The sequence below is a fragment of the Arvicanthis niloticus genome, chromosome 11 (genome assembly GCF_011762505.2).
Source record: "Arvicanthis niloticus isolate mArvNil1 chromosome 11, mArvNil1.pat.X, whole genome shotgun sequence".
Taxonomy (NCBI): Eukaryota; Metazoa; Chordata; class Mammalia; order Rodentia; family Muridae; genus Arvicanthis; species Arvicanthis niloticus.
The window spans coordinates 22,993,610-23,015,543 of NC_047668.1; the positions used below are offsets into that span (position 1 = coordinate 22,993,610).

General features: G+C 37.1%; 1 protein-coding gene across 42 annotated transcripts in view; it reads right to left on the reverse strand.

The window, feature by feature from the left end:
• The window catches only part of Nrcam (neuronal cell adhesion molecule), a 326,757-nt gene that overhangs the window by 70,366 nt on the left and 234,457 nt on the right, over positions 1 to 21,934 (reverse strand). For 13 of the 42 annotated variants that reach the window (XM_076941918.1, XM_076941908.1, XM_076941909.1 and 10 more), the window contains 5 exons: positions 21,234 to 21,419; positions 19,856 to 19,891; positions 12,746 to 12,898; positions 7,593 to 7,724; positions 6,748 to 6,826 (listed from right to left, as the gene is read on the reverse strand). In XM_076941918.1, coding sequence (XP_076798033.1) covers positions 6,748 to 6,826; positions 7,593 to 7,724; positions 12,746 to 12,898; positions 19,856 to 19,891; positions 21,234 to 21,419 — 586 coding nt within the window. Of the gene's footprint in view, positions 1 to 2; positions 3,664 to 6,747; positions 6,827 to 7,592; positions 7,725 to 12,745; positions 12,899 to 13,952; positions 14,079 to 19,855; positions 19,892 to 21,233; positions 21,420 to 21,934 lie in introns of those variants that run through there. The other 29 variants (XM_076941931.1, XM_076941932.1, XM_076941928.1 and 26 more) reach the window with 7 other exon arrangements.

Genomic DNA, 21,934 nt, shown 5'->3' on the forward strand with positions numbered 1-21,934 from the left:
CAGTCCTTACACTGAGAGGCCACACTATTATTATTATTATTTTTCCTGAAGAATCTTTGGTCAATGGGTAAAAGAATTATTAATTCAGAAAGAGAAACACTTCAACTCCAAAGCACTATATTTGAACCATAAATGGCATGCCTGCAAACCCTAAAGGGTGTGAGTGCTTCCAAACTCACAGAAGTAAATATTTCCTGTTTCTCACTTCTCTGTGCTATACCCACACTGAGGGGGGGGGGGGTCCACCGCATATACTTTAGCAGAGCATTATAGGAGTCTGTTATTACTTTGCTTATTTTTCTGTTGAACCCGTAAGCACAACTTATGGAAACCAAAGAGTATCCATTGTATGTAAGAATATCCTCTAATATAACCATATTAGAGGCATCATTGAATTTAATATCATCTACAAGCATAGGCACAGTGGCTGACCCATAACAGGTAACTTTGGAGGGGGGAAATAATGAAAACCCATTTAGCACAAACAACCTCAGGTGAGATAGGAATGATATACAATACTGAGCACAAAGCATCAGTGTACTGGATGTGACAGAGAGGTCACTCTAAGTGCAATGTTAATTTAACAGCAGTTGGCACTAAGATCACTGTTAACAATATTGTTTTTTTTTCTAGTCAAGCCACAATGATTGAAAGAAAAATAAGTCTGTCTCCTTTGTTTATACTTTCTACCAGAAGTTTCTTATTTTTCTGTCTAAGAAGAATGTCAAAACTTGCATGTGCTATCATAACAATCTGTTCTGATAATATACAAGTACACACTGCAATCTGAGCAGAACTTTGTGAAATCACAGATCATTGAGGTGGCCTGTTTGGGGTGGGGACATTTCAGAGAACATAACACCCACAAACCCAGCTTATTATAAAAGCAGCTTACAGGACATCTCTGAGACCTAGCTGTAAACTTCTATACTTTGCTTGAATACCTCTGCATGTGCTCCCGAAGAGGTCAGTGATAAGCAGAATTTTGCCACCTGAGTTCCACCTATTACATCATAGGACGGATCCATTATGTCATGTATTTGATTTAGTCATCTACCCAGTCTTTCCCTCATCTAATGTTTAGTGAGTGCCTGCTCTAAGGTTGATGTCAATCTAGGTGCTGGGGACATAACAACAAGCAACACAGACTAAAATGTCAACCTCATATCCAATAGTGTAAAATGCAGTCTACAATCAATATGCTAAAGAAAATTAGTTATGTCAGGTGATCAGTACTTTGGTAAAGAGGACAGAAGGAACTAGAAGAGATGGTGGAGGGTTGATATAAGCTACCCAGAAAGGATGTACTTAAAAGTAGCATCTGATCAAGGACCTGAAGCAAAATGGGCATGAGGATGACATGCTCTTGTTACACAAGAGCAATGATGGCAAAAGCAACAAGCAGTACAAGTGCTCCAAGACAGGAGCAGGCTTGGAATGTTCTAGAAACAGCGAGGTACTTGCTGTGGCTGGAATTGAAGGAATGAATAAGAAAGAGAGTAATTGGAGTAGCAATGGTAGGCCAGGGATCCATGGCTACAGAAGAGCCTTTGTTTAAGAGATAGAAGTTCTGACAGAACTTCCACAAGTGAGTACTGTGGCCTGACCGACATTACCCTAAAAGCACAGCTCTGCTATCAAGTGTTGATGCAGCCTGCCCTCAAGAGGAGGGAGTGGTAAACCCTGGCAACCTTGAGCCACACCTATTTATGATTTATTTATTGCTTATGGCCCCTTTGCTACTGCAGCAGTAGAATTGCAGAGTTCTGGTTAAGACTGGGCTGCACAGTCTAAAACACTATCCAGGGGCTCTTTACAAGTGCAATGCTCTAAAGTTAGAAGATTATTTCCACCATCCAGGAGAGGGAGATGGCTGTGGTTTGGACCAGGATGGGATGTTGAAGAAGTTTATACAAAATGCTCAGATTATAGTCATATTTTTGAAAGTAAAGCAAAAGGGACTTCCTGATGGGTCGGTTAGGGAGCAACATGGAAGACAATGGGATCAGGATGTCTGCTACAAACACAACACTTGGCATTACTCCTTTTCACTGAGCAGAAGAGCATGTTCTGATGAAGATATGAGGTTTGGTTTGGGCATGTTAAAGTTTATAAATATCAGAAGCACCACTTCTGTAATAATGTTATAAGATTTTTACACGAAAAATTACACACACAATAAAAAAGAAAAAAATGCCACAAGAAGGTAAAGCTATAGGCTGATACAACTCATGAACATAGGCAAGAAGACTGGACCCATAGCAAGCCAAATGTAGCCAGCTACTAAAGACATAATATAGTATACCCAAGTTGGGTCAAGTCAAAGAATGCAAGTTTGATTTAGTATGAAAATATAATTCATAAGATTTGCCACTTGTACGTTTGTAGAAAGAAAGAAAAAAAATCTATGATCCTGATAATAGACTTAGAAAAAAAAGCATATGATAGAATTCAACACCATTCATGAGGAAAAGTTTAATTTGCTAGAACAGAGAACTGTTTTCATTAATTGAGTTAAAGATGCCTACATGGAAACTACAGTGAACAGAATCTTTGATGGAACTGTTCTGTTTAGAATCAGAAAGAATGGTAAGGGTCACTGTTATCTCTTCTTCCTCTTCTTACTCTTCCTTTTGCTCATCCTCTCCCTCTTCTTCTGTGCTTTTGCAGACAGTTTGGTGTAGCCTTGGCTTACCAGCCACTCTCGACTTTCTATGTAGCTGAGGATGACCTTGAATTCCTCATCTTCCTGCCTTTCCTTCCCAAGTGCTAGGCATATAGACATAAGCTCCTATACTTGGCATGTTCAACACTACTAATGAAAACTGCCCAGGAATATTAAGCAATGTGATGAGAAGAATAAATGATACTTTTCATAGATTCACCAAATTGCTGCTATTTTCCTGTATTCTTCACTCGGCTATAAACTCCAAATAAATTCTATTGTAGGCAATATTCCTAAAGTCCGGAATACAGTCGGCACTCAATAAACACATGTCAGGTAAATTCTAAAAATAGTTCAGAAATGTTTTAAATTTTTAACAGTACAATTTTTCATTTTTTTCTTAATTTTGTAATGATAGACAAAGCCTTGACTTGTATTTTTCTTTCTTTTGTATTGAGAATACATTTTAAGGAGTTCATTCATTTCATTCTCAGCAGGGCTTGGTCCAAAACCATAAAATGGTTACTAAAATAAAAATTAGCAACATCAAATAAATTTAATAATAACATCTGATTTTCCCTGCAGCAACCATTCTACCAGGATCAAACCGCACAACAGTGTTATTGACATCCATGTACCCAGACCTTATGCTGGCACACTATAAATGCTCATCATTATTACTCAGTTCATGTCTGAGGGTACAATAAGCCTGAAGCATGTAACAAATGCAACACAACTTTGTATCAGTCAAGCTTTGAACGAGGGACAGCAAGCTGCCAACAGGGCTGCGGCCACATGAATGACAAGATTCCCATTGCAATCTCCTCCCTGTGAGCAGTAGTAAATCACAGTTCACATAGCACAGTCATATGGTTCACAACCTAGGCTCACTCTTGCTTTAAAGAGAACGCATCTAAAGAATAAGGAAATACTTACATAGTTGGCTGCACTGTTTCTTTGATTTTTCTATATGCTAGTAAGGAGGCAGATCCTACTGTCTGTATAATTAAAGAGACAAACAAAGAAAGCTGCAGGCTTCTGAGAGAGGGTAGCTGCTTAGGGGTGGGTGTTAGAGTGAGGGTTTAGGGATATAGCATATGAAAAAAAAATCAAATTTGGCCATTCTGGAAGTTCCATCCCTCTTTGCACTATGTCATTGTATCTGGCTTGGAGCCAACAAGGTAGAATTGTTTCATCTCAGGCTGGCGAATGCACAAATCACAAACGGAATGAATTTACATTTCCACAATAGTCCTAATTGTGTGTCAGTGTGAGACCAGAATTATAGTTCATTTTCAGAATGCAGGAGACTAAGAATCGTTAAGTAATACAGAGCCCAAAGCTTCTAGAAGGTGCAAAGTAGAGAAAGGACCCCGGTGATTTACGGAAGAGAATAACACTCAAATGTACCATTAAAATAACAACAACAACAACAAAAATCTCCATAAATAGTTGGAACCGTTTTCATATAATTATGACTCTCAGATTAAAAAGTCCTAAAGGGAAAAAACCAAAGCGAATAATCCTGAGGAAGTGTCTGCAAGCGTAAAAACAAGGTCACATCGACAACAGTAATGTCCAAGAATTTGGGAGATGTGATCTCACAGGAAGGATCATCCTCACCAACTTTAAATTTCACTCAAACTCACACCACTGAGATGTGCCATTAGTTGAAGACACCCATCAGAACCTTATTTCCTTTGGCTCCTCCAGGATCAATGTCATTACATGTGTGACAAGTATTTTTGTCTTTCTGCCAATTGGGCTTATATTCAATAGGCCCAAAGGAAAAGTCTCTCTATCTTGAGAAACTTTGGCAAAAGCCAAAGACAGCCATCTGAAAACGCTTCACAGGCACAGCAAATGCATGAATTAACGCTGAGACAAGGAACTGTGAGCCAGCCGATGGAAAGCAAACAGTGGGTATGAAGAGAAGAGCCAGGCACTTGCTATGTACTGCTCTGAAAATAGAGTCATACTGCGAGTTGTTGGGTCACTCAGCGAGCACAGAACTAGGGGGTAAAAAAAAACCTCCAAAGATGTTCTGATGCTTGAAAAACTGTCTTGATGAAAATTGAGACCAATATAAATTAAGCATCATAAAGGAATCAGAGCTAATGGCTGAGTTGAAAAAAAAAAAAAAAAAAAAAGATGAATAGCCTCTTGATTCCAAGCAAGTCCATAAAACCCAATTTTAAATTGAATCAAGGTTTAGTGCTGTTAGAATAGTTACCCCAAGTCCCTTTATCCTGGGTCTCAGCTTCATATTGATATAATAGCAAACTGACATTTTGAGGGCCTTGAGGAGAGCAGTACATTGCCATATGTGTTTAAGCATGATAAGAATATGAACCCATCACAATGTGGAAGATGTATGAAATGCAATGACTTATTTCTAACTCATGCAAATCTATATTTTTCCAGGCTATATTGAAGATGTGACTTCATATCAATAAACAAGGGAGTGCTGCATAATCCTGTATGAGGTCATTGCCACAAGAACTTTACAGGGATGTCCTCTAATTAGTATCAGCTCACCTGTGTGTGGGAGAAACAGGTAGAAAGTGAGTTATACCAGCAAAGGTTTTTATTCCTTCAGGATGAGATGCAGCTGCCCAGGGCTGCCTTCCTGTGCTGTGGGAAACTGCTCACAGTGGGTGGTGCTGCCTAGGGTGGTCAAATACTTCCAGGTCCAGAACCAATGTCTAACATCAAGATAACCCTCACAAGACATTGTTCTGGTGTCATGAGAGCTTTTTGAAAGCACATCTTTTTCTGTTGAAGAGGGGATCAGCTTAGGTACGGAGACACTGGAGGTCAGACCTGCTCACATCTGCATGGATGCAGCTATGAAAACCCGTACTGAAATATATGGTTTTTCTAAATCCCTTTTGTATTTTCTATATTGGCATTGGTTGTCCCCTCATGAAACTGACATGAAAATATCAAAAATGATCTAGAGATAGGTAGTTAACTGATGCAAATATGTATCTACAAAGGACCTGGAAATCACAGTCGTGAGTCTTTTATTCCACCCAAAAATATTTTCTTCTAAAAATAAATAAATAAATAAAGCACCAACATGAGCTTCATGCATATTTCCAAGATTAGGAAGTTATAAAAGAAATTTTATAGAGTTATCACAGGGCACTAAATATATGACTAAACTTACAGTTTTTTAATGATGTCTAAAGTACTAATTCCTCTCTTTGAAAGATCTATAGTATTCAGGATATAATAGTTTCATTTAAAGGAACTTTTAAAAAGTATATAGATTATGCTAAATGTTTTCCTTAAAATGAAGTTAAATGAATAATGCATTATTGACATTCTATGAGTTAATGTGCTACACAAGTGACTGTGAAAGTTCTTCATAATTAATAGCTTCTAAAACAACATATTCCTAATTTTTCACTAAAACTCAGGGGAACAGGTATTGAAATAGCATTTTATAAATCTGAGATTAAAAAGTCTCTGGGATAAGCATGTAGTTCAGTAGTAGAGTACGTGCCTAGTTTATACAAAGTTCTGAGTTTGGTCCCCAGCTCCAATCCCCCTCAATAGTCATGGTGGCTCATGACTGTAGGGTAGGAGATTATAAACTTGGAGTCAGCCTAGCCTATGTAGTGAGTCTCAGGCCAGCTTGAACTACATAATGAGATTCAATTGCAAAAATAAAACAAAAACAGAGAGAGCAGTCTTTCTAACCCTGGTTTTATAAACATACATTTTGCTCACTCTGTAGGCTGTACAGGGCCCTTGTAATCCTCACTGCAACACAATGAAATTGCTAGGTTGGACATCACACCTTGTGTCTCTGGAAAAGATAACAGAATGGAAGATATTCTGACTCTAAACCTATGACTACAATGGATTTTTTAATGAGGTTTCTTATTTTTGAATTAAATATTTTTACTGAGAATGTTTTAATCAAGAAAGATAGATACATTTTGACATGGGTATGTTTCTAAAGTAATAACTGCCAGGCAGGGCCCACTTCTCTGTCCTTGGAATCTAGTGAGTCTCTGAGGGTAGTGTTTAGTGGGGCAGGAAAGGCATGGCTGGAAGGAACAAGGACTCACCTGTATTCTCCAAATGTTCCATCATCTTCCTTCATGGGTTGGATTTCAGGGTCTGCATGAGCATCCTCCTTTTCTTTAACTGAAAAGTTTGAAGTGACATTATTATCCATTGATCCTGAACTTTCTTGTTGAAAGTTTGCAGGGATGGGCTGAGACATGGCAGAGCACAGGTAATCTTTACACAAGTAGATGCTGGGTAAGCATGTATCTAATGTGGCTATGAATATGCTTTGATATTTATTAGATCAATACTTATTAATACTTAGTAATGGGCTACTTCATTATCTTCCCTGATCAGTATATGATTTTTAAGTTCCTCAAATTTATTTTTGTTTTTCAATCTATGTATTAGTGTATTGATGCTAACAAATCATTTTTGTAAATGTATTCTTTCGCAGTATCTTTAAAAAGATTTTTGATGTTTTTAATCAAAAGATAAATTGTCAAGTAAATAAGATACAAATTCATCAATTACACAGGGATACAAATTCATCAACTATACAAGGGCCGTAATGTAATGATACACAGGTTCTTGTATTCCCTCCAGAAAATTGTACATGCTGCCTCTACTTCTCTTGTAAACTGGTTTTAGGTGCTACTTCAATGCTCATAACTCTCTCAGAGTCTAAGGAAGCAGCCTTTCTTAGAGAACTGAGTGACATATTTCTCCACATACCCTATAATCCATGACAGTCTATATGATATAAAGAGGAAGCAAAATGGTTTGATCTGGAAATTTAAAAGTATGCCTCTAAGAAGATCCTGTTCATACTCCTAGGTCTATTATTCTTTTTACATCTAGCTGCTAATTCTGCAGTATTAGAAAGCACTGGAATCCCTCTTACCTGGATATTTACCACCCTTGTTTCTTCTGATGAAGCAAACGATCAGCAAAATTAAGATGAGGAGAGCAACAGCGCACATTAAACCTATGAACCAGCCTTGTGTCGCAATATCCACTTGCCGGCTTGCCATTGCTACAAAACAAATCAATAGGTTCAGTGGGAATAGGTTAACATCAAGGTGAGACCTGTGTTGGTCTCTTCATTAAAAGACAATTTCCACAGTATGTGAACCTTTAAGTACTTTTTACTGGACTGCAAATTGGATCTGCCAGTCGTCAATGAGAAATTACAGACTCAACTATGAAAAACCTTCATTGTGTAAAAAATCCAAACAGAGAAATCTTGATGTTATAAGATTAAGTGCTAGATACCACACCCTGATAAACACTGAGATCACATTTACTTCAACTACGCATTCTCAATAGAAATACATTCCCAAACCAAGTAAATTCTATTATTCTGGAAATAAAATGAATACAAATATGATAAGAATATAAAACTGAATTTTAAACACAACAGAATGTATACATCTAATGGAGTATTTTCCCTTCAGAAGAAACTACTATTTCCTCCGTGTTTTGCAAATCTGTTTAAAAAAAAAAAATGGCCCATGCAAGAAACCTAGCCACAGATGAACACCAGCATTGTTATTTTATACAAGATCTGGATTCTGAATGGAAATCCTGAGACTGTCTACTGTCAAAGGACCAGCATTTGTTATTGTTTGGCCTCTATTATTCAAAGAATTGTAAAATATAGTTTGATCAATAGAACTACTATTTGGAATAAATGAGCAGTTTGAAGAGAAAATACTCATTTACATTGATACAGTTCTTTATGTCTCCATCTATTCTGTTTGAGTAATATTTATTTATTCAGCTACTCATAATATACAAAGCTCAAAGGAAAGTTTAGGTGAAGAAGTGTCAATCACATTGGACAAAGTGCAGCATCAGTGGCTATTCAGAGAAGCCCACAAGGGCTTGGTTAAGTAAGTCTGCAGGATTCCTTTATTATATAGGCCTTTGCTTTCTTTCTTACCCATAAGCAACATAAAATGTTTTCTTCTTGCTTTCATACATATGCCTATACTGTACTTTTAATCTAGTTTTTTCCTGAAAGCATTACATCATAGAGTTAGATGTGCCTGATCTCTGAATTCAAAAATAAGCATGGCTCTGTGCACCCCAGATTTCCTATATGCAGGGAAATAACATTTTATTGTGTCCTTTTTGCCACAGAAAATCCAGGGAAAGGATGAAATGGTTAAACATCAAGTGTGAAGTAGAGTGTAAACAATGCCTGGAGATAGGTTTAAAAAATAAAATTGGAAGTACAAATATTTATTTTGGGGATATAAAGTGGAGGCCACTAACCTTTTCCAAACAGTCCCCTGTGACTCATTAGTTAGACAGCTTTGGAGCTGTACTGTAACCAGCCACATGGAGAATGTGTATTAGTTAGAGGGCTTTGGCACTGTACTGTGACCAGACATACAGAAAACATGTGTTCAAACTGCTCTAGCACAGCCATAGTGCTGGTGCTGGTGCTGGTGATGGTGATGGTGATGGTGATGGTGATGGTGATGGTGATGGTGATGGTACTGATGATAGTAATGATGATGATGGCCATGATGATGGTGATGATGATGGTGATGATAATAATGGCAGCTAACAACATACTCTTCTATGCTAGGAAATGTACTGAAGATGGTTAACCCTCACAACAGTGTTCTGAGGTAGGCATAATAGTAATTCCAAGGTCAGAGATGTTGAGAACAAGAGCTTCATCAAGGGTTGGAAGGGATCTCTGTCTGTCTGTCTCTGTCTGTCTGTCTGTCCTCTCTGGCTTTGGTTAGTGAACTAATCTATTTAACTGCCCTTATATAATGTATTACTGAAAACATGTCCAGAAACCAATCCACAAATGTCTGAGCATATGATAAACTTCCTTGGAGACTTTCCAGGATGGGTAAATGGTTTGAAAACTTTATTACATTCTTTTTAGCAACAGAGTCTTGCCAAGTTGTATATAGTCTTTGCATGCTTTTTTTTTCATAACTAAGTCCCCAAAAACATGGCAAAAAATATTTTAATGATGGGAATCCTTAGTTTTGGTTTGCTTAATGAATTATAGCATGGTTATAAGTAGTTTTAGCATTTATATTTTTCATCAAATCAAATGAGACTGATGAGCTAAAATATAAAATGCTCAAGTGTTGGTGCTGACACTGTGTTCTGTAAGTAGAGACTTTCAGAACTGAATTCCTTCCCAGCAATTACCATTGGATAACTGCAAAACTGGCTGCTCCCTGAATAGCTGACCAAAGATGTTCATGCTAACATTGAGATTTTGCTTTTATATCAAAGAAAAAAGTATTCAGTATTTCTCCAGTTCACTATTTAAGACTAGCTAATTACAAGTGAGCTGGTACATACATACATACATACATACATACATACATACATACATACACACACACATACATAGAGACAGACAGACAGACAGACAGACAGACAGACAGACAAACATGGATGAAACTTATGGGCTTTTTCCTTCTTGGATCTGAGCTTCAGAGAGTTTGACTGTAATGTGGACCCCATAAGCTTGTGTATTTGAACACTTAATACCCAGCTGGTGTTGCTCTTTTGAGAGGTTGCTATATTTTTAGGAGCTGAGAGTTTGCTGAAGGATTGTGTTCAATAGAGATGGGTCCTGGAGTTTTACTGCCTGGTCCCCCTAATCTTGTATACTTGCTTCCTGGTCTGTCAAGATGTGAACAAGCAACCTCAGGCTCCTGTTACAATAGTCACTTACCACTTCCACCACCAATCTGTCCCTATCATGATGAATGGGACTCACAAACCACTAGCCAAAATAAATCCTCACTCCCTTAAGCTACATCTTGCCAGGTTACAGCAAAGAGGAAAGTAGCTAACATATATAGTTATTAGTTGTAAAGTGAAAGTGGATTTTCTTCTCATCTGGAATTTTGCCTGCTGTGACATGGATAACCTGTGCTGCGTGGTGGGGCATCTCCAAGAACAGTGCTCTTTGGTACTCTAAATTACAGAGTGAGACAGATGATTACTATTAAGCACTCACAAAACATGAAAATGTCCTGCCCAGTGAAAACTGTTAGCTATAGTTAGAAATGGAAAGAGTGAGCTTGAAGAAAGCCTAAAAAGTCAACAGAAAAGCTTCGGACCCAAGAGCAGACAGAGGTTCCTGAAATTAGCAAAGCATAGAGAGAGGGGCAGCACATGGACACAGAGCTAAAAATTAGCCTCCCCATTGAGTATTGATGTCCTAGACCTCAAAACCTTGTGCTGGGAGGGAGCCAGAGCAGCAGATTAAGGGTTTACATTGAGTGCATGCTACAGTCAGAGCATCCTAAGGACAGAGCACTGGCTCCTGGGAAGAGGGGCTTTGTTATTTGGGCAATTACTAGAACTTAATCAACACTTGATCTTCTTAGTTGCCATATGAGTATGTAAAAGGTGACAATTGTGGGTCTTGCAAAATCCTCTCTCCATCACTGGCACACAGCAGTGTCCCACTCTTTCCATTCACTCCTCTTGAATAACACTTGCCACTGGCATGGTAAGCATCTTCCCTGAGGAAAAGATGGTTTTCCTTTTGTTTTTGTTTAAAGGAAATATCTTTGATCTTGCAAAAGGACAAACATGCTGCAGTCTAATTTTGTGAGTGAACCTAATCCATCTGCAATTTAAGGAAACATGAAGTCTTTAGAAGCCCGGAAATGCACAATAAAAGTATGAATGCTAGTCACATCCATCACTTCCAAGACAACCTGTTCCCCTTGGGATCTCTGTGATTTTGTGATAAGGACTTTTCTTTTGGGAAAAAAAAAAGCCAGACCCCTAGTCCCAGCTCATATTGCAGTTATGACAGGGCAAATTCTTCAACTCTGAAGACTTGACATGTGGCAGAAGTAGACAGTAACAGTGCCCATTTTAGAGGGATGTTGTAAGTATGAAATGAGAAAACCACTTGCCTGTTGTACAGTAGACTAAATGCTGTATTATTATTCTTGTTCTAATTGTATATCTACATGAGCGTTTAGTATTTCAAAATTAACAGTTATCAGTAACAAGCAAATTTCTTACAGAACTGAGTTGTTTAGAACTCCCCTTTTATATTTAATACCTCTTCTAGATTATATATATATAAATGGATATGAAATAGAAGGAATAGAATAATAGGATTTTTTCTTAAAACATACTGATTTTAGCAAGTGTATATTTAGAAGGCCTTATTCAGTCAGTTATTCATTAGTAACTTTGTTTTTTCTCTCTTTTTAAAACTAGCCCTGGATAAGTATTTTAAAATGATAAGAAATGGTTTTAAAAATTATGTTTTGTTAATGAAACTATACACTTCATCTTGGATTTAGTTTCTACAGGGGAATGTAATATTTTCTCAAGAATGTAGGATATGACTGAGCAGAAGATGAATGTATGAGCCCTAGAATACACACACACCAAAAGACCCTCTTTCAGTCTAAGCAAGCAGAGATTATTCCCTTGGCAACAAGTATTAATTATTAATTATTATAATTTGCATTTTTATTTGCATTCTATATGAACATTTCTCTTTCCTTCAAAACCTTACTTTTACACTAATGAACTTTTCAAAAAAACATAATACTCAGGCAATTTTTTTAAATAAAATAACTTATAGAATTTCTTTCGAATAAACTTAATAATACTATATCAATCATCCAACCAAATTGCAGTGTTCTGTTGGGTTGTAGCTGATTTTGATATAAAGAATTCTGATTCTCTTAAATGTAATTCTAACCTAAAAAGAATTTCAGACATTAACTTCAATTTTATTCAGAGAAATTTTAAATATGGAAATGATCAAAAATTGAAATTATCTAAATAACTTAAAATTATACTTAGGTTTTTTAAAATGGCTTGGGACAATAATGTAGTTCAAAGAGAATTTCTCCAATTTTGCAACTAATATAATAAAATCAGCCAAACATATGCAAACTTCCAACCCAACAGGGCCCCACAGTTAGACATCCATAGCCTTGCAAGCTCCACCTGCCCCAGCCTATAACTGAGTGTCTGGTGGTTTCTACTTCTGAGCACAAACCAGAACTGATGTAGTGTGTGCCTCACCTGGTCCTGTCTCAAACACATCCTCTGAACTCACAAAACCAGAGTCCCCCTCAGCACCAACTCGAACTTTGTATGCTGTTCCTGGCATTAGACCCTTTAACCCAAAGAAGCTCCGAGAACCATTTACAATTTCTTTCCTCCATTCTTCTTTGCCTATGGAAATTTTTCAAAATAAAAACAAATAAACAAAACACACAAAAATTTTTTTTGAGTATTTCAAGGGACCAGAATTTATTTAATAATTCAATAAAGGAAAAGATTTTTAAGTAAAACTAAAAAATTTAGGGTGATTAAATGTAGCATTTTAGATTGTTACAGATCTAAGTATGTCAAATAAGTCAGCTAAAATGAGGAGCTAAGTGAGAATATCCACAAAAAGAAATCTACTGGACAGTTAGCATGCACACTAATGCATATATCCCATTGTGGACATTATTCCTTTTAATATAAATATAACATTATGTGCTCCTTGGCCCATGAGATGGCCAAGTTTCTTCCAAGATGTTTACACTACGTACTATTATACATTAAACAGCTTCAATGAACTACAAGAATAATTGTTTATAAAGATTCATAAGATGAATCTTTTTACAAATTTAACTGCCTTTAAGTGTATCCAACTTATAAATTTAATATTTTTCAAATGTTAGTTTTCCTAAAAGGATAATTGTTTGCAATAATATGCATTTGATTCATAAAGGCTTAAATATGGAGTTATATGGTGCTCAACATTGGTGCCAATATTCACTGGTCATTCAGCCTGTGATATGTAGGGTGCATTGCAGTGGGGAAGGGAGGGGTTTTCATGAGTCACTGAAAACTCAAGCTGCCTGAAGCTTCCAGGAGACACCGCTGTGATGTGAGCAGAGAGCTGACTTGGGAATACATGAAACACCAAGGCAAAATCGATGTTCCCGCAGTTTTAATTTTCATCACTTGCTTATAAGACTTAGCTGGGTTAATTTGGGCAAAAATGAATTCTTTTATGTCAGTTTGATTTCTACTACTAGAAATTCCAAACTGGAAATTAAAAGTTGCCTTATTTGTACTTAAAGGTGGTTCACTGTGATTTTATTGAAATGACTCAGAGTCTCTTGGTGGGATCAAATGACTTTTCAACACAGTCCACAGTAAATCCTAAACATTATTCTTAGTCTCTTAAAATGTGTCCCCCAAATTGAAAGCAGGGTAATAAATCGTGTCTTACTGCCTGCTACACCATATTCAACATAAAACTTCACATGCTCTGGTCCCTCATACTCCCAACTGATATTGGCATACGTCTCAGCAGCTGCGGCAGTGACATTGCTGATCCTGGGGTTTACTGCACGGACTAAATACACAACAGAGAAACAAAACAAAACAGAACAAAACAAACAAACAATCATATAGCAGCACCATACACACTGATGGAAAAGATAAAATTATTTGAAATTGTGTAAATAAGATGTTAGAATTTATTGTAAAAAAAAAAAAAAAAATTAGAGTCCCTGTATCTTCACTTTTGTTTTGGAAAAATTCCCCCCAGTTAATAAAATATGATAATCAGAAGTAGTGGTATATGGTATTAAAGTTACAAGTTCTAGTACATGGGTTCTGGGTAATGTAAACGGCTTCCCATTAGATCCAATCCCAGTAAACACTGCCATCTTCGTTTACTGATGGACAATGGGGATTGATGAACTGTCCTGAGAACAGAAGCTATTAGAGTGTATCAGAGACTTCCATGTACTTTGGGTACTTTTTCATTTCATTTAGCTTCTCATTGCAGGTATTCAGAGAATTTATACTGAGAGAAGAAAAATACTCTCCACCTGTTTTGAGTCACAGACAAAGAATCTGAAGAGCTAAGAAACTCATGCATTAGAGGATATTGAATAGTTAGGGTATCCTGGAGGAACAAGTACAAATGCTGTGGTTGGATATGCTCTACCAAAAGTCAAGAAGAGATAAAAGGAGCACGAACTAGCTGACCCACTAAATCCCAGAAAATGGCAGTCCTGCCTTGCGCTGGTTACCCAGCATTTCCTGAAGAGTATATGACAACCTAACCAACTTTTGAAAATACAAGTTATGGAGTCTACATGATGCTTTCCATATACTTACAACTGATGAATACATCTAAAGTAATTAGAAGTATTATTTGAGTGCCATGGGGCTATTTCTTTCATCCTCTCTCTTATAGCATCAACTAAACATGAGAACTAAGTAAGCTAACATGGTAAGATCCTTTTGCCACCCCATAAAAATTGTGTGGAATATGAGATCTGAAAGCACTGAGGAGTTTCCTCAGACTCTGAAATTAATTCTAAAATGTTATATAATTTAGAATTATATATATAATATAGAATATAATTTAGAGATATAAATTTTGAATTGAACACCATGTAATGAAGTAACCTCTCTTAGGATCAAAATGAGGTATATCGAGAAATTTGTGGGGAGAAGGGGTGTTGAAGAGGGACAGTAAAAAGTTGGATATTGCACAGATGTATGATATTGTATACAAAGAAACTTAATTAATATAGATAAATAAAATTTTAAAGGCATATCAAAGGAGTTAAAAATACACTTGACCTGTGAAATATAACTGAATACCATGCATATTTTGTGCTGTTTTGGTGTGTAAAAGGAACAGCAGAGGGCAGAGTGATTACTGAATTTCACAGAAACAATTTTAGTTTTCCCAGATTTTCTTCTTATGTAGACAAGAGCAAGAATATGATTAACACACAGTGTTACATGGGTACATGTATGAACTATCTCCAGCTAAACCCAGAACATACCAATAAATTTCTTTTTAAAATTCTGGAATCTAGTTTTGGAACTTAGATTGTAAAGTGCTTGTCTGATATGCATGAAGCCTCGGTTTGACCCCAGCAATGTATAACACCAGGTATGGTTGAACCCTCCTACTAGCCCAGAACTCAAGAGGTAGAAGCAGGAGTGTGGGAAGTCCAAGATCTTCCTCCGTTACATAACACATTCTAGGCCATGCTAGAATACAAGGAGAGCTTAGAATGCATGAGAATGTGTCTTAAAATTTTACCGTGACATCATAAAACTAGAGAATTTAGTCTTGGAATAACTACAGAAGTTTCCAGAAAGCAGAACCATAGCAAAATAATTTTAACCAAGTAGCATGTAGCTTTTTAAAGGTTAATTTTTTAACCATTTATTTACATATATTTCTCTCTCTCTCTCTCTCTCTCTCTCTCTCTCTCTCTCTCTGTGTGTGTGTGTGTGTGTGTGTGTGTGTGTGTGCGCATGCGTGTGTGTTGTGCCCAATATGGCACACAGAGGTCCGAGAACAAGTTGTGAAAATTGGTTCTCTTTCTACCATGCAGGTTCTGGGAATTGAACTCAGGTCATCAGCTTGGTAGCAAGTACATTTACCTGACAAGTCATCTAGCCAGCCACAAAACAGTAGTGTCTCAGAACATTCTTTTCTGTTATTTCCTAGTGTTTCATCCTCGGATTGTTTTTGACACTTCATTTTTATTTCCAGCTTTACTGAAATTAAATTCATGTCCTAAAGATATGCCAGCCCTCTTGTGTTCACTGAACCCGTCTTTGTGAATCAAGACAGGGAAACGAGGGAAGCATCGACTGACAGGTCAGCAGATAGTGACAGCTGGCATATATGTGAAGGGATAGGGCTCAGCCTTCCAAAAGAAGACAGCAAACCCAGAGGTCATTATGCTATGTGAAATAAACCAGACACAGAAAGAAAAGTCTCATTATGTATGAAATCTAATGCAGTCAAACAGAGATACAGGGCAGAAAGTTCACTGTGGGAGGCTAGAGTTATGTAAACAAACTGGAAGATGTTGGTCAAAGAGTACAAAGTTCTAATTTCAAGACAGATATATTCTAAATAGCTAATGTATTCCCACCTGAATTAAGTGTCTTTACTGACAACAGGAAATTAGCAAGGAACTGATTTCTTACTAATATCTAGCTTTCTCTTCCATGTACCCATGTAAGATTGCGGTTTCTTCAGGTTATACTGTTTGGTCAGTTTTACAATGGGGAACTCTTTTTGTTAGCTGGTCCTTGTTCCACATCCTTCCTCACTGAGCGCCTGGCATCCCAATTAGTCAACAAGGGGCTTTCAGTGCTGTCTCTGATCTTGGCTTCCCCAAGGGTCTCCCTGCGTACTACTTTCTGTAAACACCCACCAATGTTAACAGTAACCTACATACTACATTCCTAAACTACAAAACTCCCCTGTTCAAGCTCAAGGACTCGCCTCTGACTATAGACTTGTGTGTCTGCTAAGAACTATTCACCTTTGACCTCCAACTGTCTTTAGATACAACTCAAGAACATCTTTTCTCCACATACATAGTACATTGCAAGCTATAACACGATACCTTGTGTGCTTTTCAATCCTGGCCTTTGCTTGTGCTTCTGATCAAGAATTCAGCCTTGACTTGCCTGCCAGAGAAAACTGGCCTTCAAGAACCAGTTCTTTGTGAGGGCTTTCCTAACCCTGCTAGGCCAAATAAATGTCCTCCTCCTTGGTGCTCATGTAGTATTTCATTCCCACCCCTGGCTTTTCATCTTGCTGCCTCAGTTTAGACATGTGAAAGGCAAAGTCTTGTTTTACTTTTGTGATGTGCCCTGTCATGTAAAAAGTTGTTGTGCTCTCTGTGCCAAGGAGACACCATTACCTGCTACATTGAGTGTTCCAATGCATTTGTGCAGTTTTAGTGGTTGTTGCTGTTCAGGCCAAATAAAGGCATGAACTTTAAACTTGAGTCTTTAACTTATTGGATCTGGTAAAATCATCTAATGAGAGTCAGATCTCAGGGAGGACCCAGCACTTGCTGTTGCCCATTGAGGCTTCTCTGCTCAGTCCTGGGGTGACCATGGTGACTGCAAATTAAGCCATGTGTAGACTTGTCGCTTATTAATTTCTCCACATTCATGAATCAAGTAAGTAGGATACAAGTCTGTTCTGGTGGCTGGTGTCAAGAGCATCAATGTCAAAGTTGCAGGATACAGGGATGGAGATTCGCCAGCAGTGAGGGGTTGGGGGGAGGCGGGGCGCAAAACCTACATCTACTTTTGCTCAGGCCTGGGTTCATTTCATAGTGAAACCTTCATGGGGCTAGCACCCAGAGCCTCAGACCCAAGATCACATAAAGAGCCATAGAAATGGAACAAGAACTGCCAAGCAAGGTAATTCTTATGTAAATACTGATGGTTTGAATCAGACAAGGGAATGAATCAAAATAAGCTCCTGAAGATCCTGAAGATCTATGCTCAACTCAGTTTCACTGAAGAAAATGGCAGGAAAATATGTATGTGTAAGCCACTGCATTCAATATCCAGTACCACGTGAGAAGTAATCAGCTGGCCACTTTAATTCATCATTGTTAGATTAAAAAAAAGAAGAAATATCTTGGAAGAAAAATTTAGGATTATGAACTATTCTTGAATTTAAATATTACTATGATAAAATAGCATGATTTTATGTAAACAGTATTTAATTATTGTACTATTAAAATATAAAAAATAATGCCAGATTCACCATTTTCTTATTTAAATATTATTTTCTTATTATCTGAAACCTATTAGATTTTATATTGAGGACTTAATCTAATTTTAGACATTCTATATTTTTTATATTCACTAGTTGCCCACTGTTGAATTTAGTAACATCAAATGAGAAACAAAAAAAATCTATTAATAAAGATTTATTTTAGTTTGAGTTTATTTACAGCAGAATTTATTGTCTTGTAATATGATGAGCCAATTGGGAGTCCAGACTTGTTTCACTGTTAGTCCCAGGGAAGCACAGGTTCTTGGCTGTCACTAGCCATAGCTGCAGGGACATGCTAGCCACATAGGAGAGGCAACCAGGCTTTCAGTGGAGTTCCTGAGTTAAACTTACATAGCATAACTTGTTCTACCCATCATTTTAGTGATGGGTATACATATGCATATACAACCGAGTGAGTCTACATAGAGTCTATGCTTTGAATGGCTATGACTTTGTTCTATTAAATCTAAAACCATAAATATAACTTAAGATGACTGAAAATGACTATAATTTTGGTTCATTTTCTAAAATTGACACTATATGCTTTTGTAATTCATCAAGTTCCTGGGTATAAGCAGAGTTTCTAAGTAAATTGAAAATATATGTCAAGTCTAAGATCACAATAGTGGACACACTCAAGACAAGACTCCAGCTCTCTTGTTCTTTTCCCTCACTCCTGGTCATATTCACTTGGTCTCTCACAGCCTGGGATAAGACCTGACTCTGGTCACTTCACTGTTTTAGAGGCAGGTACATAACTGCTCTCTAAAAGCAGACACTGATGGATCAATAGCCAGAGGTCAGAGATAGGAAGAGAGATGCTTTGGTATTGCCACAGGTGGAAGAAATAGTTACAAGTTACCAAATACCTTTCTTTCAGCAAGCATGTAGGTAGGACACAGAGGACTAAACTAAACTTTATTCAAAACTAATGAACAGATGCCATACGCTGAGGACCATTGGCCCCAGCTCAGGAAGGGGAAACTTGAGCAGTGGTGGTAAAGGCAAGTGGAGTGAGACAGCTGAACAGAATATACAGGCTGACTGGAACACTCACTTGTAGAGACTCAGATAAGTTTTGAATCACTAAAAGAAAGGCCAAAAGGATAGTGTATTGTACTGCTATTGAGTATATGTATACTGTGTCACCCAGGACTGTGGCTAGGTCTTGTGGCTATAGGAAGCTCAGCTGATGTGCTTCTGGTAGGCTGCTTTCATCTAAGATTTGAATTCCTTCTACATGGCATGGACGTATGGAAGATCTGTGACAAATCCACAGTTTTGGTCCCATCTGATCTAACCTAAATCATATTCTCAAAAATCTACAATTTAGATTTGCTCCAGACATAATAAGTCTTGAGAAAAAATGGGAGAATTAAAGTGTGACTTTCTACTTATACAACTATGTAAAATTAATTTTAAAGCCATGATTGGCTCAGATCTTCTCCTTTTGGTGGTTCTGGGCATATTTTAGTTCCTCGGTTTACCCATGCTGCACTTCCCCACATTTAACATTGCAAGTTCACACAGTATAAAGTCATGCAGATGAATTATTTTACCTTTGCCTGCACCTACATCAGGTGGAAGAATACCAGCTTAATGAAGGGAAACAGAAACAGGACACTGTATAGTTAGATGTAACACACCCATGAGCATGTACACGTATTTTAAAAGCACTTATTAAAATGCTAAGGCATGCAGGAAGAATAAAGTCTATTTCAGGGACAATGTATTGCTATCCCAAAACTTACCAAAAATAAAAACATTACTTAAGGTGCATTATTCTAAGAAGGCATAGGATGTTTTGACCCATTTTTTGGATTGAAATTTCATATGCTATAGAAGCTACTGAAGATAACCAATAACCAGATGAATAGTCCTTAAGCAATTTTATAATTTAGAGACATGCAAAACCAGAAACTTTCACAACACTTAAAATACTTTTAGGGTTTATTTATTTTGTATGTGTGAATGTTTTGCCTGTATGTATGTATGTATGTATGTATACTGCATGAATGCCTGGTTCCCACCGAGGTCAGAAAAGGGCATCAGATATCCTGGAACTAGATGTATTGATGGTTGAGAGTCATCATGTGAGTAGTGGGAACTGAGTCTGGGTCCTCTATAAGACAAAACACATTCTGAACCACTGAGCTATCATTTTATGCGGTTCTTGATCCTTTTCATTGAATCAAAAAAAATTCTGAATGACTATTGAAAATATTCCGTTTAATGGGACATTTTTTGCTTTCTCTACAGATGACATACCAAAATACAATGTTTACGTCTAAGCATAAAATAAGTGCAATCTTTAATAATTATTTTTTTATTTCCTTTTAAAAAGTCTAAATCAATATATAGACAAGCAAATTCTTTCCAGTGACTCAGGCATAGAACTAGAATTATATAGAGACACTTATGTGTATGTGTGTACAGGCAAAAATGTTACATCAAACTTTGAACTTGTGTGAGAAATATTTTCCTATTTCCACTCCAATATGTTTAAAAGATATATTTATTTCTATGTGTGTCTCTTTGCATGAATTTATGTATCTCATATGTATTCCAAGGGCCTATGGAGGCCAGAAAAGTACATCAGATTCTCTGGAGCTGGTGTTATAAGCACTTATGAGCCACCATACGGGTACTAAGAACTGAGCCTGAGGCTTTTGTGAAAGCAGTGAGTGCTTTTAAGCACTGAGCCATCTTTTAGCCCTCTACTCTAATATTTTAACGTAAGTTTAGAAGTTTCATACAGGCTTGAAAAACAAATATCCAAACAGCTGGACAAAATAACTGATTTTTACATACATTGGGATGAGAAATTACTAATAAGGATGTTATTAGGTAAAATGGATATTCCATAAGAGAAGGAATAAATTCTCATAGCTTTTTTAAATTCCCCAGTATTTGTAATTATATGGATTTTATACATACCCTTCTTACCTTCATCCACGGTTGTTATCGCTTCCTCTGTGATCTGACTGCCTGATCCCACTGATGTTTGTGCATACAAATAGAACTTGTACCGAGTGCTGAAATTTAAATTTTTTAAAGTCCAGCGTGTCTTGTTGGCAGGAATTTTTAAATCTACCAGAGGGCCTAGTTCATGTGTGCTGTTAACTGTCAGTGAGACATAACAAAAGAACACAATCCCCATTAGTGAACTGTCATGGAGATGAATACTACTGTAAATGATTGCTTCAAACAAAAGTGTCCTTCCCAGTGTACAAGCCTTTTACAAACCTTCTCATACATTGGCTAATTTACCAATTACCATTTAAATAGTAAAATTTAACCTATAGTATAATATTAAAAAAGTGGAATTTTTTCCCTGTTGGCTTACACACTAGGGAAATTTTACAGTTGGGTTACAATAGCAGTTTTCATTCTGTCTTTGCTGATGGAATTTGATATGGTTAATAACTCCAAATACTTCTCTCGGCACTTCTTCTGTGGCAAGGAGACTTCCTCTTTATTTTTTGTTGCTACATAATAGTCTCCTAACCTAATGATAGGACAACCCCCTTTCAGGACTACACTTAACCTGTATTATCCTAAATAGACCTTAATTTTCAATAACATATACTTTAGGTTTTCATAACAGGTATGCTTTGAAGCTCTTTCTGGAATGTTAC